General features: G+C 38.1%; 1 protein-coding gene across 1 annotated transcript in view; it reads right to left on the bottom strand.

The window, feature by feature from the left end:
* Nucleotides 1–2,187: 2,187 nt before the first annotated feature.
* The window catches only part of LOC134419613 (cytosolic phospholipase A2 epsilon-like), a 32,931-nt gene continuing 16,302 nt past the window's right edge, over nt 2,188–18,816 (bottom strand). The window contains exons 7-21 of the mRNA XM_063159091.1: nt 17,063–17,105; nt 16,544–16,607; nt 15,141–15,283; nt 14,903–14,992; nt 14,139–14,176; nt 12,369–12,504; nt 10,352–10,488; nt 8,973–9,195; nt 7,936–8,050; nt 7,074–7,211; nt 6,694–6,801; nt 5,698–5,889; nt 5,071–5,240; nt 3,872–4,058; nt 2,188–2,994 (exon numbers count right to left, since the gene is read on the bottom strand). Coding sequence (XP_063015161.1) covers nt 2,786–2,994; nt 3,872–4,058; nt 5,071–5,240; nt 5,698–5,889; nt 6,694–6,801; nt 7,074–7,211; nt 7,936–8,050; nt 8,973–9,195; nt 10,352–10,488; nt 12,369–12,504; nt 14,139–14,176; nt 14,903–14,992; nt 15,141–15,283; nt 16,544–16,607; nt 17,063–17,105 — 1,993 coding nt within the window. The 3' untranslated portion in view covers nt 2,188–2,785. The remainder of the gene's footprint in view (nt 2,995–3,871; nt 4,059–5,070; nt 5,241–5,697; nt 5,890–6,693; nt 6,802–7,073; nt 7,212–7,935; nt 8,051–8,972; nt 9,196–10,351; nt 10,489–12,368; nt 12,505–14,138; nt 14,177–14,902; nt 14,993–15,140; nt 15,284–16,543; nt 16,608–17,062; nt 17,106–18,816) is intronic.

Consider the following 18,816-nt stretch of genomic DNA (forward strand, 5'->3'; position numbering starts at 1 on the left):
TTTGAAAGCTCAGTTTCTCAGAAATGTTGTAGCTTTGTGCATCTGAGTTAAGATGCTTCATTGAGCGACCTCTAAGAGGATATATTTGGGAAAATGAAAAAAATGTTGACATCAATGTTAATTACTCCTCATGTTCTCATACTCTTTGTGTCTTCACATTTATAAGACTTCACTGCACAGGACACTACACAGCATGTGAGGTGGTCCCTGCCTCATTGAGGGAGTAGACAAAATTAGTACACAAGAAGTAAAAAAATGGGAGTTTGGATTTTGGTTTTGTCTTTTTAAAATCATCCTTGCTATTGTAAAAATTAACAGATAAATCAATTTCAAAATAATCTCATTTCGCTTTGCAATTAATTGAGAACCCAGTTGAGAAGGTAACTTCAATGATATGACATAATTTTATTTCCTAAAATATTTGGCACTTTAATACATTCTAACCTAAGAACTAGATGTCACCCAGACAAATTTTGAACACATTAAGAATGGGTAACTAACAGATCACAGAAGCAGCAGTAAAAGGAAGTCAACCCAAAAGGAAAATATTCCTGAAGAGATGGCAAAAGCTCGATTACAAGCCTGCATGTTTTTATCAGTCATCCTGAATATCTTGAAATTAACAATTTAATATATATATATAAAAACAATCACTATTAGTACTCTGTTTCAAAAAGACAATATTGAAACACTGGGGAAACTGAAGAGCTTGAGAGTAGTAGGAACTCTCAGAGAGGGAAAAGCAGGTTTCGTGTCAGCCAGCAGGACACAAAGAAAAGCAGCATTAATCAGTTTCAGCTCGCATATTGCACTTTCCTGGTTTTTTTCCATCCTGTTGTTGAGCAAGTTTCCCCTGTAAAACAGATTGAAACATCCTCCATCCTACTTTGTTTCATTTCCAGCGAAAAGGTCTAGGAAACCATGAGAGTAAACTGAAAGACATCTCTAGAAAGAACCCAGAAGCATCCCATGAACTAACTATTCTAGTGTACTGAAGCACAATTACAGCTGCCTCACACTTGGAGGGACAATAATCTAGATTTAAACATACAATATTGTACCTGAAATCAGGGTTACACTGTGCTCTTTCAAGAGTTTCAGGTATATGAACACAATGAACATGCTCATAAGTGAAAAACATTGCCCTCTCATTCTCCCCTCCACAAAAATGGCTCTTCAATGGCCCATCAGCTGGTTAATTTTTTAGGAATAAATCAAATAATCCTATTCTACCATTTATTACCTAGAACTTCATTCTATGCTAAATAAATTGTCATTTCTGAAGATAGTCAAAACTATCCTGATCTCAACACTAACTCTGCCCTGCTGACTGTCTGAATTTCCTCACAACAGTGGAAATTTTTATTAACAAAAGGAAGCTAGTCCAAAACCTTTTCTGAGCTCCTGTGACTAATCTCTTCATGAATCACAGCTCCACAGTGCAAGGCTGACGTTGTGAAAGACTGAACTTGTGATCTGCCTGTTAGAGAGCTGTGAGAGGAGTCTTGGCAACTACTGTCTGCAAAGACCATTCTCCTGTAAGTGTTGTTATCATATTGTTGTTATCATATATCTAGAGTCCCATACCTTGTGGGTGGTTTTCTCACACACAGCTCTTCACAGCAGTGTTGTTCCTGCTTCTTCATCAAGGCTCCTCCAAGGCTCTCCCTGACTGGCCAACCCACACCCTTTTATCCCAGTTATCTTCATTAGCCACAGCTGCCACCCAATTAAGGACATCACAACTGCAGCCCATTTAGAGCAACTAGGATCGGGGCAAGGCCACTTATAAATACATATATTTTACTGAGACTCATAGGCCACTTATACAATGCATATATTTCACTATGGCTCAAAGGCCACCTATACAATACATACTAAGATTCAATGGCCACCTATATGTAAGTGTTGAACAGGTGTGAAAGCTATGGAAGGGTCTCTTGCATTGCCCTATTCTGCACAGCTAGCAGCCACTTCCCATCTTATGAAACACTGAGAGAAATCACAAGGTCATCCTTCAGGAACAGTGAAGGCAGGTAAAAGTGAGTGAGACAGGACAATCAGCAGAAACTCCAAGAGAAAAGTGAAGGAAAGTTGGGCAACACGTCCACTGTTTAGGCTAAATCTAAATGGGTCTGGGAACAGCAGCTCAAAGAGGACATGTTTGATCATCTGAAACAAAGATGATCTAATTCAGGGGTAATTCTTTATTGATGGTGAAAAGTGTATAAATTTTAACAACACTGATACAAACTTCAGAAAATTATTTTCAAAGACTTGTGAAGACAGTTAAATAAAAATCTCATAGTGGACAGACAATCAAATCAGAGATGACAACCTTCAATAATTAAATAAGCAAGACCAGCCCAATTAATTAGTTACTTACAAAAAAATTACAATTCAAGGGATTGTTGCCCTGCCACACAGAAAACACACCATATAAATACTCTTTTGATACAAATTTTAATAGGCCACATAATTCATTATTATCTTCCACAACATTATAATAATTTATATTGAATATATGTAACAATTAGTAATGTAACTTGGTAAAAAAAAACTAAAAACAAATTTACTGCTTTGAAGTTTGTTTTGGATTAAACCACTGGTAAATTCCAATCTGTTTTTCTGAGGAGCCATGTAAATAGGGTGGAGTCCAGAATGTCCTTAGGATGATGTGATTTCCACTGCAAGTATCACTGATAAGAATCAAACATCTTGACCTCACCAAAACACAGACGACCCAAGAAATACCACATGAAAGACTGAAGATAGTGTGTGGTGGCTAAAAATTCCTCTGCTTCCTCCGTGCCACCGCCAAGCGCAAGGCCTGAATAATCAACTTCTCATTGTTCAGGACGTTGTAATCTGTCAGTTTCACCAGTTTGTCAAAATTCTCTTCGCTGAAACACACCTCTCTTGTTGTAAATGGGGAGAGGATGCTGGAGACATCAACTTTGCCTTCAGCCATCTCTTCAGGACTCCTTTCCACACCTAAGGGGACAAACCACGGGGAGATGCACCAAGAAGGTTTTATTGCAGTATGTGGCTCCTATCAGTATTTACATAATCACAGGTAAAAAAGGGAGACTTGGAAGGAAAGATATAATTTGCCAGAGGCAAGTAAAAGTACTGTGCTAGTAGCACTGTATTCTTCAGCCTCTGGATCAAGCCTCTGTCCAAATATGATTTTACATCATTTGACATTTACATCACTCAAACAGCTTGAAGTTAGAAGAACATTAGCAGCAGCAATGCTAGACCACTGCTGGGACAACATAGACTTTTTTACCCAGCTAGAAAAGCACAAGCAAAAAGGAAACCAGATACTCTTATACTAGACAAAATAATAGCCACCTCACTGAAAGATCAGGAGAAATAATTGCACTCAGACAGAGGACATAATTCAATTAAAATCAAAGATCTCTGCCCACTCAAACCTCAGTCTCAGAGATTACTTTTAAATATGTGAAAAAAAAAAAAAAACTTGAATGAATGGGTTTCACACCAAAACCAGCAGAAGGTTTTTCCTTGTCTTTGTTTGCAAACAGCAGTGCATGACAAGTCCATGTCTGTAGAGAAAAACATCTTGTTTTCAGAACCTACCCCTCAAGGTGTAGAAGTATCAGAATTTTTGCTTTCATACTACCTCTAGTAGTTCTTGTGAAATAAGTGCCTATGCTTTAAGAAAGATTCTGGAGTTCATATAGTTCAGATGTCCTGAGACAGAGCAGTTATTTTTTTCAGTAATGAGACCCATGCTGGCATTGGAAAGGTCAGAGATGACAGTGACAGACACATTAGATATGAAATTGAAAGAATTCACTAGGAAAACAACTTTTTATTAAAATTGCTATCACAGATGACTCACCAGGAGCTTTATATTTCTTGTAAGTGTCATTTACTAGGGGAAAGAAAAGCACTGTTGGAGCTTGTGGACTGTCAGCCTCTTCAAACACATAGCACTCCTTCAAGTTTTCCCTGTCTTCCTCACTTATCTCAATTTTGGGAAATGGAATTTCTTGCTCTGAGAAGTACTTCGCAATCTGATCCAGAGGCTGGATGAAAGAAAAAATATATATATAAAATTATTACAAACAATGAAAAGTAATACAGAGACCTGGATATTTTAAACTGCAGCAGCTAAAATGAATATCCCAAGGTTTGACTCTCCCTCTGGCAAGATATTAAATTTCAGATGGAAACAATCATAACCACACCAGACATTGCAGCTTATCTTATTTTCCACGCTGCTTTAGGCAAAACAAGAAAGCAGTCACTTTCTCTGAACTTGAAAATTAATCCAAAACCCACAGGTCTGATTTATGATCCCATTGAAAGAGGTTCAGAAGGGGAAGGAAAAGAAACTACAAGAATGGTGAAGAAACACATCAGTCCAGATTAGTCTTCATCATTGTCTTGAATTCTTCATTATTTACCACTTTCCCAGTCTTTCTGTTCTCTGCATAATTGGTGTTACTTGATAATGACTCCCTATTAATAAATACACTTATCAACATATCTTGTGACCTCATAAAAAAACTTAAACAGTTATCTTTACTATAAACCTATGTTTGTTTTTGTATTATTATCATTATACATGCAACACTATTATATTATTTCAAATTATGAATCAATCTGGCATTAGCTGCTACATTTCCATAGGACTGGTATGAGATACAAAGGCCAAGACAGGTTTTCTCATTTAGTCTGTTAAAATATTTTCAGGACTTTCCATTGCCTTTGTAGTTTGTTCAGTACAAGGATAACCAAAATCAGTAGAAGAGTTTCAGACTACTCCATCAGTTTATAATATAATCCAGAATATAATCCATCAGTTTTTAAAAGCTATTGGATGCACTGCAGTGAAGATCTTGATGATTTTGAAATGCCTATATCCATCATCATCTTCTAACATCCTTCTTAGTTACTGAGAAATCAATTGCCTAATGATCTAAATAATAAATTAGATATAATAATAATAATGTAATTCACATTCCAGTACTGACAATTGGCAGAGACCAAAAGGACATGAAGGAAAACGATTTCAGATATCATGGCTTTTCTTACCAGTGTTTGGGACCCTCCGCTGTAATTCAAATGCAGGAGGACATCGACCTCCCTGTTTGATCTCAAAAGTGGTGGGTAGCTGGTATTAATGAAAAAGCCAGTATCAACCAGGGAGAGGTCACTGTCTGCTGTTTCCATCAGTTTATTTGGGAAGGAGTCTATCACTGTGTCTGAAACATAATTATTTCTCATTACTACAAATAAAACGCAAGAATGGATTTCTCCTCTGAAGGAAGGTAAAGAAGAAATAATCAAGAATTTTGTCCTCACTCCAGCTGTACTTATTTACAGGAGTAAGTGACATGCTACTGTTTTTTCCTTCCCCCTTCCTGAGCACCTCATGCTGCTTCAGCCTGAGAGGGGTGATCTCTCGTGCTGTCTTAGGCTGAGCTCACTTTATCCCACTGTCTGGGAACATAATCCCCAGACAAGCAGGTATAATTTCGCTCTTCAACACCCCCCACCAAAACTGAAATGCTGTTCAAATCTGGCTTGCATGTTTTCAATTTTTAAAGGGAGAAGTGGCATTTCAGAAGTCAGTCTCAGCTCTTTGTTGGAAATCCTAAGTGAATTCTCAAACCTAAACCTTCTTAGAATATTACTGAAAAGCATGCTGGTTTACTGTGCCTTTCCAGGTAGAAAATCCTTCACTCTCCAAGTACTTGTTATGCAGCTGGAAGCCTCTGATAAAATTGGGATACTGTGCAATGGTTGGGCGTCCTGTTAAGACATCTCGCAGAGTGGAGGAGAAGACACTCGAGGGAGTGAAAAGACACGTGTCTACTTCATAGGGATTCACAGACAGAAAGGGTTCTTCTGCTGCAAGATGGAAAGAAGACATTTTAAGTTTAGGATAATTCTCTGAAATGACTAGTATTTTGAAAAATTGAGTGACTAATAACAACAGGTATCATCTTCCCCCACTCCAAAGTTAATCAAACATAGTTATAAGCCCTTAAGGTCTATGCCACCAAATAAAAATTCAGCATTAGACAGAGAATTAAATGACCAGCTACCTGCAGGCAGCAGGCTGCCAGGCAGCAAGGATCACCTTCCACTCTAAGCTTCCTCAAATGATGCCCACCTCTACTGTAGCGTGTGGTGGAGGAGAGAGAGCAGTCTCAAAATATACAGGAGACCTGTCAACAGGACACCTTCAAAATGCATGTGAGTGTCACCCAGCCTCAGCATCAAGTAAATTAGGAGACCAGTCACTACAGGTTCCCTGTGCAGTCAACAGCAAGAGCAAGCTTTCCCCGTGGGTAGTTCAGTGGAGAAATCAGCCCTCTGCAAGAGCCATTTCCCTACCATGTTATTACTGTCCAAGGAGGACCATATCCTAATTTAACAATCTCAAGATGTGTTTTTGATACAACATGATTTCTATATATCTGAAAGAGACTGGTTTTGTGTCTGTATGACCTTCAGGAAAAGGTACAGCTTTTACACAACTTTTCCAAAGAAGAGCAATTTAGTTTAAAATCAGGCAGAAAAAAATTCTTAGTTGTCATCTCTGCTTTTCTTTCCTCATCTTTTACTCTCTGACAGCATTTCTTTATGCATGACACATCTTCACAAAACATAAGCAATATATACCAGTGGTGCAAAATTTTAAAATCTCACCTATATCTTTTACTCTGTCTCTGGTCCATCTGCACCAGAAATCTTCTGAATCAGCAGCCAAATTCCAGACATACATCACATCTATGGAAAATATACTACTCCACATGCCTATAACAGGAAAGAGGAATAGAAGCTGATTGATGGAGTGGCCTCGGAAGAATCTTAATTGATACATACCTTCAGTTCTTCCCATTGGATACTTCCTTTCTGTCTGTACAGATGCCTTTGTGGGCATACTTCATGAGTACATCCTTGCTAGTGCAAACTCACACCTGCTCAACCTGTCTGCCGGTGTATTCCCAGTGGTGTCCACCACAGACCATGTGCTCACCCTTACCAGCTCTCTCCAGTAGACCACCTTTCCCCAAGGCAACATTCACCTTGCATATAGCAGATCCGGGTCTCTGAGAGCTTCTTCACCATCCTTCCCATAAAGAATTGACTCCCAAAGTGCTCTGCGCGAATAGACGCTCCGTACTTCAGCAGACCAACTTCATAAGGAGTGAACTCCAGCCACTCTATGGCAACAACAGCCAGACCATGAAAAGGCAACATGTTAGATGATACTAAACAGAAGAGTTCCAGGAAGAAAACCCAATGAGAAAGACGCTGGCTAGTTGACAGCATGCCATTCACCAGCCATGGCTGTGTCTGTATTGCCGACAGTACTGATGCCATGAGGTCCTTCCACACTGGGGCAGGGCAGTTCCAGGCTGTGACAGAGCAGCCTCCAGAAAAAAAAGCCGTGGTCTGAATGAAACCACAGGCATTCCCTTAACAGACTTAATCTGACCCCAAAGTATGTGTTGCTCATGCATAACTTGTTGCCTTTAGAGCTCTAGGGACAGAGAGCTTGGCATTCACTTGGTGTCATGTTCTTAGCTGCTCATGTTAAATGCTGTGCAAACTAATAGAGGAAATAGTGATTTACCTGACATTGGTCCCAAAAATTCAAAACCTTTTCTTTAATTGTTCAAAATAAGACCAAATGGAACCATATACGAATTTGTTTCATTCCAAGGCTTTTATGATAGGATAAATTGTGACTTCGACATCTTGAATTTTTTTTTTTTTTTCAGTTTTGGCCACTATAATCTGAAAATTTATTGACTTTTGGGCAGGGTTTATTTGCAATTAGAATGAAAATACTATTGCATTATTAAAGCTGTTTATATCCACATCATCTTAGTTTAGACCATTTAAATTATAAATTTGTTAAGAAATGTAGATCATAATCATTACCTCTGAATGCCTGGGCACTATAGTTGGACTTGAGGTTGATGGCCACATAGATGGGCAGCGGGTTCTGGCCATTGTCCACTGCCTGACGCTGGTCCGAGAGTCTGTGCTCATCTTTCTGGTTTTGATTTAAAAGGGTAAATGTAATGAGGTGTAAAACAACTTGCATTTCAAATAATATAATGTGAATTATCAGCCCTATCCAGCCTTATCTAAGTTCTCCTTTCCATTCCCGGGTAACTGGATTGTTCCAAAATATCTGTCATGGGATATTCCAAACTTGGCAAGTATCCCATAAGAAGCAGCTACACCCTATATGGGTTCTCAGATTTTGAGATATGCAGAGAAGTTGATTGTAGATTCAGTCAGGAAAAAAAAAACAAAACCAACAACAAACCAGTTCCAGGAAAAATCATGCAGCTAAGTGAAAGGTAAAGTTCTTTCCTTGGCTAGGTCTTAGAAAAGAATTATAAGATATTCTGCAAATATATACATATTCAAGAATATATGCTATTGCACATGACAATTCAAAACTTTATTGTATAAACTTCAACCAGAAGGAAACTGTTTAAGATACACTATTTTTAAATTAACAAAACTTCTTAAAACTGGGTGCCATATTTAGAAAATGGTCTTTCTCACCATATGAACCATATGCAGTCTATACCTAGATCACTTTATAAATGCATATCATAATTTATGCTGGAGAAGCAAATTAATTCAAATTTTTAAGTGCCTCTTATAGTCAGAATATTTTATGTCCAAAATTATTTATTTACAATTCAAAATACTTTTTCTCAGGATGCTTCTCTGTTTAAGGGGAAAGAACGCCTTTAACTGGTATGACATGGCTCCTTCAGTTCAAGGGCAAGCTCTCTTTAAATCTAGAGCAGTGTTTTAATAATGGAACTGAATATCATATTTAATCAACTGCTAAACTAATTATTTGCATCAGTATTAGTGAATGGCATGCAGGATTTATTTTCTTCTCCACTGTAGCTCTAGAAGCTCTGTAATTATGTGAAAGAAAGGAGCAATACCTTATCATGTAGCATGGATTCAATGACGAGACCCCAAAGGTCTATGAAAGAAGTGTTATGTCCTTCTTTAGTCCTCTCCATCAGGTCATTGTAATAGTACTTCAGACAATCCAAAGAAAAACAGCAGATCTTGGATTTGGTTACTTGCTTGCGAGCTTCCTTGATTGCATCCTCCAGATATTTTTGTGACCAATTAGCATCTTCATATAAGTTTGCCATGGTCCTGAAGAAATGTTAGTAGAAAACAATGAAAGAGACGTAATGCTGTGGTTTGCTTTCAGAAAACAGATGTGCAAACTATTTGCCTGTTTCTTAATTCTTATGGGGTTCACACTTAAAAAACACTCATTTCAGGAGCAAACAAAACCTCCAAGTTTTCCTGGTTTGGATGTTTTAAAATGGGCTCAAGAATTACCTTGAAATTCAAGGGAGAAAAGAAACCAAGACCCAAGGCTTTCAAATTCAAAGGTTCCGCAAGTATTCATCTAATCTATTTCTTGGAAGGTAGGGAGTATTTTAGGGAGCAGTCACTACTACTCTGCTCTGGTCCTGCATTTGTTCCCATATATCTGCTAATGACTTCTGCCACCAAGAAAACTTGGCAGTTTTGGGCATGTCCTTGTATGACCATTCTTACTTGTCCCCTTGAAATCATAACACAGGTAGATTCAGATCTCCACATATATACAGAGAAGTTAAAAGAAAAACCTACCATTGAAGTTTGGACTTACATAAAGTGACCCATAACTCAGTGAAAAAAAGCTCTCCACTTCCAAACAGGTGTAGAGGAGTGGGGTACCTAGAACCTACTTGATTAAATACTTCGGTTATTTTAACTATGGCATCATCTGCTCTATGCCCACTGGGAGAAGAGAGCACTTCACAACAAGCCACTGTATCTGCAGGCACTCCAAGGTGAGTAACTTGATATCATTTGTTGGCCTTTTGTGACAATATTAATTCCTCTAGCCCCAAATACATCTTTTACCAGAGGGAGATGCACTGTAAATCCAAAATGGAAGTGAGAATAACCAGCAAATGGCAGGCATAAATTCTTCTTCCCATCTTTCTTCAATTTCCAGTCTAAAGACAAATTTATTGTATTTAGTCTACGGTACAACTGATATAATATGAAAAGGGAATAGAGCATTTAGATGAAGATATTAGGCATAGATCGAGTCAGCGAGCTGACAAAAGCAGTTGATGAGTGTGATGATTGATCTCTTACTCAGTATGTTTTTCTTCCTTGCTCCAGGTGGACAGAGAGTGGGCAGAACAGAAATGCTTTTGCCTTGCTAAGTGCCATATAAGCTAACAGTATTGTACGGAGTCAACATATTGAGCAGAGAACACACAAAGCTTGTTTGCGTCCCTCTCACCATGTGGTCCCCGACAAGCCCCCGATGTAGGAAATGCAGTCCAAGAGGTTGAGTTTCTGGAGGCCCAGCAGGCTGCCATACATCGCTGTGAGGGATCGCGTTCCGCCCCCGGTGGTTGTGATGGCCACCACTGGCACCTGGTCAACACAGCAAGGCAGAAGGAGCAAAAGCTGTGCACGAGTTAGACACAAACAGCCTTTACTGCAGAAAGCAGATAACAGGTCACAGGCATTGATACAAGCAGGGATGCTGCTTGGGATGGAAAGGATGTGATTGCTGCAGAGGGTTTGTTTGCCACCACCTGACTGCTGCAAGAAGGAAGGCTTATGTCTTACCCTCTCTGATGGGGTGAGGTGGTGTTTACTTAACATACAACTGGAAATCAACCTCACCACCCTGGAATTTTTCTCAAAGTGTATTATTAGCAGCTGTCACAGAAAAAAACACAGGATTTACCACACTGGTGCAGGTTAGGGATCCATGATTCTGCCTCTAACAATGACCAGTGTCACACAGGAATGCGCAGCACCCTGTAATCAGCCAGACCACACAATAGCCAAAGTCTTCCTGGCCCCCGGCCATCAATTACTTTCTGTCCTGAAGCACAGTCATTGATAGGGTTTCCCCCTCCATGAGCCAAGTGTAATTGAAGAGACAGACTATTCTTCTCCTTATCTTTTCCTGATCTAGTACACCCTCTGCTTCCGTTAGCAACCAGAGTGTGGATGCTTACACACCCCATGGAAAATGTCTATTTATACCTTTCAAGTATTAGCTTCTAATTTGATAAAGGAATCTGTGTTCCAAAGTCAATGAATAGAGCCTGAAGGAAATAATTCTCCTCCTCTATGAAAAAAACAAAAGCTCAGAAAAGGGAGAAAACAGATGTTCTTCGTACCGTAAACTCTTTTTAAATATAGGAAATTTTATAAAATAATGAGGAAAATCTCATAATATTAGCTAAAGTCAGAATAAACTCCAGAAATTATATTCTGGGGTTTACATTTTCTAACCTATTTTTTTATAAGTTAAAATACTAATGATTTTTTTTTCAGTTCAAATATAAGTCAGCTAATAAAGTAGAGGGGATATTTTCCCATATTTCTGAAGTTAAACACATGAATAGGAGAGCCACAGTAATTAGGCCTTTCAGAAAAGAGTTTTCTGTGTGTGAGGAACCTCTCAGACAGCTTGTAAAAATGGTTGAAAATGTTCTTTTCAGCTTTGTTGAAAACTTTGTTTCCTGTATTATTCTCTGTCCTGAAATCCAAATTAATATTTTTGAATCATATTTTCCACAGCACTCTTTTTTTTTTTTTAACTGTCAGCTGAAGAGTGTTCTTTCTGTTGGTATGTGTGTACTTTTCTGATTGTCAGCAACCCAGTTAGGCATCAGCAGCTGCAAAGCTTATGACCCAGTTACAGGGCAGGAACAGGGTCTAGAGTGATACAGCTAAACTTACAAACAGCTATTTCATCAACAACTCAGTGATACTGTAAGATCCACTCTTCTTTGCCAGATTGATAGCTTTATTCTATCCCTCATTTTTCCCAACAATACAGCTAATTTTGCTGCAGAAACCACTCCAAGAATTTTCAGTCAGATGTCTGTGAAAAATTTTCTTTCTTCCTCAACGCCCTTTACACACATGCCATGGCCACCACCTCGTCTCTATGTTAAGGCCCTCTATTTTGCAAGCAGCATTGCCCAGATGTTCCATGTCTGCCCACTATAAACTTTTCTCCTGAGATCCATGAGCAATATCCAGAATAAACAGGAATGGGCTGTTTGAGGAGCTGCTGAGAAGTTTTTGGCTCCATAAAGGCATTATCCTGCCTCCCTCACTCTGCTACATGAACAGGCCACTGCTTCTCTTGCTCATGCCTTGCCCTAGGTGACCATGCCTGGCCCACACCAGCAGGACTAATTACACTGGGATTTTATTTGTTGTTTGAATTTGTAAGCCAGGCCTTGATCCCTCGAGAGCAGCTGCTACCAGGGACTGCATTGGCTTGCCTCATGCTCTTTCAGATCCTCTTCCAAATTAAGAATCTTTTTCAGAGCAGCAGCAACATATTTCTTCCTTTTCCGCAGGAAGTTCTGCTCCTCCCTGCACAGGCTAAACCCCAAGCGCACATCCAGGTCTCCTGAGCTGGAACAGACAATGGGACAAATCAATGCACACATCATTTATAGCCGATTTCAAGATCTGTAGGGCAGGTAATAAAAAAAAAATCATCTGTAAAATAAGTTATTTCCGAGTCTGCGTATTGATAAAGGAAAGAAGGAAAACAAAACCACCCCATTTCTACTGCCAGCAAGAAACAGCAGTGTGGATGAAGAGGAGTTTCCAAGGTACTGTAGATCTCTTGTGAACATGGACAAAAAGACAAGACACGCGAGTCAGGGAAAGACCACCAAAAGGAGCAAATTCAGAAGTATTTTTTTCTGCACACATTCCTGTTTATCACTATGACATCCTGGAAAATTCAAGTGATGACATTATCACTTGTTGTCGGGTTTTGACAATCCACTAACAGCATTTAAAGTGAGAGTTCTAATGAGTTATGTGATGAAGCTTGAGCTGCAGGGCAAACATCATCCCCAGCTCAGTCTTGGGAATTCCAGCCTTTCACCTGTGTCCTGAACATATTCCTAGATAAGTATTCACAAGCTTCGTCCTGCAATAATACAAGAATATCCATCACTTTCTTTTTCACATGCGCAGACACATGAAATTTTGTCCCTTGAAAAATGTGAAGCACAAGCAAAAGAAAATTCAGAAAAAAAGGTGGAAATCCAATCAAATTGCAGCTAATGTTATGTGCCTACAGCGACATAAATACACTTATTACTGAGAATAACACTAAATATTGACCAAATCTTCTGGATCACATCACCCTCTGGTGGCTGCAAACTCTGTCCGGAAAATAATTTTCACCAATATTTCACAAATACGAATGCTTCAAGGATTAATGCTGCTAACCTTTCTTCTCCAGCAAATTTGATTTATCACACAGTGTAATTTTGAAAAGAGAATAAGGTCAAATGATTTACCTTACAAGAAACCCAACTCTTTGAGCAGTATATTAACATTTTTTTCTTGCTCTCTTTCTATATGTGTGCCTGTTAAATGTACAAGTCAGATATTTGTTATGGGCTGAGGTTGTACAGGTAGCTCTCCATTTACACAAAGTTTTCTTGTGCTGTGAAAATCCACACACCTTCCTTCTGTATCTCATCCCACACGGGGATGAGACGGGGGTGCTGTGAACCATAGGAAGTTTTCAGCTCTACCATAAAATGTCACTGTCTTCAATTTTACCTATCACTGGTGCAATTCTGTCCCTGCAAGTGGGTTGGCAGAGGTGCAGCTGGTCAGGTCTCAGCTCCCATTCTGCCCAGTGAAGCAGAAGGGGCAGAAGCCAGGCTACCCTATGTTTGTTTTGGTGATTTGGCAAAGTTAAAGACTGCTAAAGGTTGTTTCACCCCATGTGCAGATCTGACAATTGGCATAAACGGGGAATAAAACAATAAGTGAATGGTACAGTTTTATTCATATGTGAGAACAAAAGGCATAAAACCAACGAATTTACTCTGAATGAAGGCTCACAGAGTCCTGCAGAATGCACAGTGCTGTAAGTGCAGCAGGCTTGCACTTACCTTGGGCACCAGTGAGCTCAGCACTCACACAGTACGTGTTCATCTCTGCACCTATCACAGAAAAAGCCTACAGAACTAGTTTACAGCAGTCCTGGCGGCCAGGACTAAAAGAGGCTATCTTACCATTTTCTTGCTGTCAAGCACAAGTGAAATGAATTATCCTGGAAAATGAGAAAGGTAAAGGTAATTACTACCAAATTTTAAAACATTCCTTCCCTTCAATGGTCTGACCGAGAGAGGTGGTTCTCAAATAATAAATCACATGGCTAAGGACATTATTTTTATACAATTAACCAAAGCCTCACTCCCTGCCCTGGAATCAAATTTTCGCTTCTCTAATAGGCCTGTATGTGTTTGGGGCCGCAAGCTTGCGTGTTTACACCACTTCCCAGTTTGCACATTTAGAAGGGGCAACAAGAATGAAAAAAGTTACCTTATCAAATTAAAAAAAAAAAAAAAAAACAAACAAAAAAAAACCCACAAAAACTCACAAAAGCACCCCCGATATCATTATTAAGACAAACTAAAATCTGAATTAAGCTCATAATCTGGATGGGTCTTTTTTCAGTTCTTTGCTTGTATCACCCCAATATAAAAAAAAAATGTGGTTTTGAACAAATGTACATTTTACAGTAATTCCTTGTTCCTTGAAACCACTTAATTCTAACAGTAGGATGCAGGTTTGCAATGACTGTTGTATTATTAAAATTATTTTTAACATGTTCTTCCTCAAAGTTGAATATAGTAACCTTAAATTTTGTTAACATTTCTAATGAATAGCTGTATAATTTCATACAGTGATTTTGTTTACTTGGTAACTTTATTTCTAGCAGGACAATATTAAGGATATTTTAAATTACGTATTTAAAAAGGTTCACAGCACTCACCTCTTCTAGTGTTATTTCCTTCTGTAAAGGGAGTGAATTCAGGGGAAAAGAAAGGACCCCAGGTTTCTCTGTTTCATTTCCATCAGCCAGCTGAAAAAATGTAAAAAAAGCAAAACACATAAAAGGTTTATCATCTCTTGAACTTCTCCACTCAGAAACCTAGTTCAGTTTACTGGTTCTATTAATATTTTGTTCTAATTTCATTTGAGTAATAATAACAAACAGAAGGAGAACTTACCTCTTCTGGTAATATGATATCCAGTCTTGTCTGCTCATTTATGATGCAGTGAAATATGATTATATGAAGGCTGGGGCCAGAGTCCAGCAAAATCTTCTGGCTTCCTTCATGTGATCCTTTCACTGTAAATGTAAGCTCTGGGTCTAAGCGGAGAGGCAAGGAACAAACAGAATTTTAAATATTACAAGCAAGCAAACATAACTAATTTAAAAACCCAATCTTCACTTTTTGTTGAATTTTCCTTACACCACAATGACTAAGTAGACTTCAGGTGGCAAAAACAGACTGAAAACTGAGCTAAAATATCTTGGTGAATCTACATAAATAATGAATGTACAGAATTCAGAGATTTTTAAAATACTATAGCTTTCTATTTGTTAGATGCTTTCCATGAATAAATTAAACCAAGATTTGGATTTAGAGGAGTGTCAGAGGCATTTTGGATTATTCATGTTGCATAAAAGTCATTTATTTGATGTCAGTCTGTTCTGGTTCATAGTAAACATTTTATAATATTAAGACTCACAAATAAATCTATAAACCCACAACTCAATCAGGCTACTTGGCATGTGCCCCCACATCACAAAATTGAAACAAGCAGCAGGCTGAGTTTCTTGTACAGAAAATCCTTTATGTTTACAGAGAGGTCATATGCTGTTGTCCTGCAAGATCAGGGCCAAGAGACATATAATTTTAGGTCACTAACCTTTCCTTCCTCTGTTACATCTCAGTCTGAAACTTCCTATAATGCAACTTAGTCATTGCCACCATTTTCTTCATAGAAGTCAATTTTCCATTCACAAATTAACTCAGAACAGTCATGAGGTTTTGAGGTTTCCCCCCAGGAACAGCATTACACAAGCTACAGTTCATTTCAATCAACTTAAAAACTAGTGAAGAATCCTGTTGTATTTGTTAGAGTTATATTTTATAGACAAAGTACTGTTTTGGTGAGTCTATGGTAGCAGAGAGCTTCCCTGCAATTTGCCAAGACCCCTTTGATACAACTTTGCATTTAAACTTAGGTTTATTTTTTTTTATTAAGGCACCAAAAGGATAAGATTCCTACATATTACTTATGAGATAATTTTTAAAGATCCCACTTAGAAAAAAATTGTTTTGAACAATAAATAAAAAGAACTAAATTCATTTTTCCAAGTTTTTCAGTCTAGTATACCTGGCTCTATTTTTGCATCAGTTTAAAATTTTCCTCATAACTAAGCACTCGATGAACTTGAATTTTGACAGATACAATCTTTCTGCAAGGTGGGGCATGGCAAAACTAAGTATTATATGACACAGATAGAGCAACGTACACAAGGGATTATTAATTTTTTTCAACATCTGATATAATGGCTGAATCACAACACAAGAACAATAGGCTAATGAAGCAATAACCTCACTTGTGGATTGCTGCTTCAGCTTCCCTGTATCCACTCTAACCTCCAAACAGGAAACCTCACGTGCCTGCAGCAAGAGAGGATGAATAATGATTGAGAGAAGTGCAAATGCCATTGCAAGTGATTCATACTGTTCCCAACCAACCCCTCTGGTTGATCAATGAGCAAGACAATTATTATCTATTACTATGTCTTCAGATAACACGAGGACAATAATGATATGGTATTTCTTTCCAAAACTGAAATAAAGAGAAACAACTCATGAACTGCTTGAACTTAGAGAGACAATTAAGCAAAGAAGATGAGCCCTATTCAAAATAATGAGTGTATTAACATATGGAACTATTTTTATGAGCATTGTAACACTTTCTTCATTAACTCCTGATAGTTCTGAGCCTATCATTTATAGAAGAAAGTAGGCAGCAGTACTGGGTTTGGGACACAGCTCAAAGTTTCCAGAGTTAGAAACATGAATATTTGTTATTCAGACACAAGAAAGATCACAATAAATATGTACTTTACCACTAGTACTCCATTCGTAATAATGCCATCTGGGTAATCCAGACTGAAAAAAAAAAAAAAAAGAAGATAATGTCACAGGTGGAAAAGCTGAGACAAATATTTAAGTCTATGGTTAACACATTAGTTCTTACATGACCTTTGACATTTCTGACTTTAACATTCTCACTCAAAAATACTTTAAAGCTTAGGATTAGCTGATGAGCTGAGTTGCAGTTTTTTCCATCCACTCAGAATATGAAGCTGGATTTACACTCCTGTGGTCTTAACCATTTGCTTCAGTAAACCATGCAATAAATACTGGTATGAGACATACTGATTTTGAGGACAGATGCAGTTAAATCCATCTTGATTCTTTTGAGCATTACACAGTTTAACCCAGGTTTTTGTCTAATACAACAGCCTAGCTTTTCACAATTTATAAAAAAATTTCCCTAATGGCAGGAAAAATTGTATTTACCTTTATGAAGTGATCTGCAAATCACACATGAGATTGTAATAGATCACTGTACGTATAGATGTGCTTCCACATCTAAGAGCAGGGATGAATTCACATACTGCAGCCAACAATTTCTATATTCTAAAATATTTTCCATCAGAAATATCAGGCAGTGTCTCATTAAGGATATCTCACAATTTACCATTTCGTTAAATTACAGATGTAAATTCAAATAATCTCTCAAGAACTGAGATGGCTCCAAAGGGAATATGTACATATGTATGGACTATTGACAAGGACTGAGCACTGACTCCTCAATCTGCTGCAGAGAGTATGAGCTGTCTATTCAGCCTTTACAAGCCATGGATTACACATTTGGAGTTCTCATGTAGTTCTATACTTGATATATGTATTTTATCTCAGCTGAAACCAAACAATATAATTCCTTTAAAATTAGATGAATGACATTGTTTTTATCCACTTAAAGAGAAAAGAATTAGATTTAAGTATAAAAACACATGATAGCATTCACTCCAAATTGAAAAGTTCATAAACAGTTTTGTTTCCAAGTCAGTATTTTCTTTAAGAGAATATCAATATTTCCTTTAAGAGAAAAACATGAACTGGCTAAATACACTGCAGAAAAATCAGGAAAAACTTTCAATTATAAAAAACATCAACAACAAACTCAAGCAAACACCTCTGGTCAAAAATCCACAATCATAAACTTTAAAATTTTGTAAATTTTTTGGAAATGTATTTCTAAAGAGTTCAAAGAATGTTGGTCAGGAATTGGTGAAAATATACTCAGTGTTTCCATCTTTATACAGGTAAATGTGTGTAAGCACCACTCCAGTTTTGTTTCAGACACAAATTTCTGTTCTTAATTACTATTTTGTAGTCAAATAGCTCTAACATTACATGACATAGGGTGCCACCATCCTCAAATAACTCATTAAAAATCAAGGAAAACAAGAAACAGCATGACAGATATTTGAAGACCTCAGCCTGCATAGCCTGGTGAAATGAAAATTCACAGACAGGTGAAGATATCTGTTCATGGAGGTAAACATTCAGTAAAGTGTAGTGTTATTTGAGTTGCTGGTATCAGCAAAGGGTAAAGTCAGGTTCAAAGTTAGGAGGTGCAAGGCATGGCCTTCAAACAGGGTGGGAGACCCTGCATTGTTTTGCAGAACGGAGCAGAGCTTGCAAGAAGAACCCCTGGGAAGAACCAGGACACCTCAGTCATGAAGGACCAATGGCTGAGATGTCTCTGTTGGGTTGTCACCTCTGCTGCCACCCCTGTAAGGAAGCCCAG

This window comes from Melospiza melodia, chromosome 6, assembly GCF_035770615.1.
Source record: "Melospiza melodia melodia isolate bMelMel2 chromosome 6, bMelMel2.pri, whole genome shotgun sequence".
NCBI classification, from domain to species: domain Eukaryota; kingdom Metazoa; phylum Chordata; class Aves; order Passeriformes; family Passerellidae; genus Melospiza; species Melospiza melodia.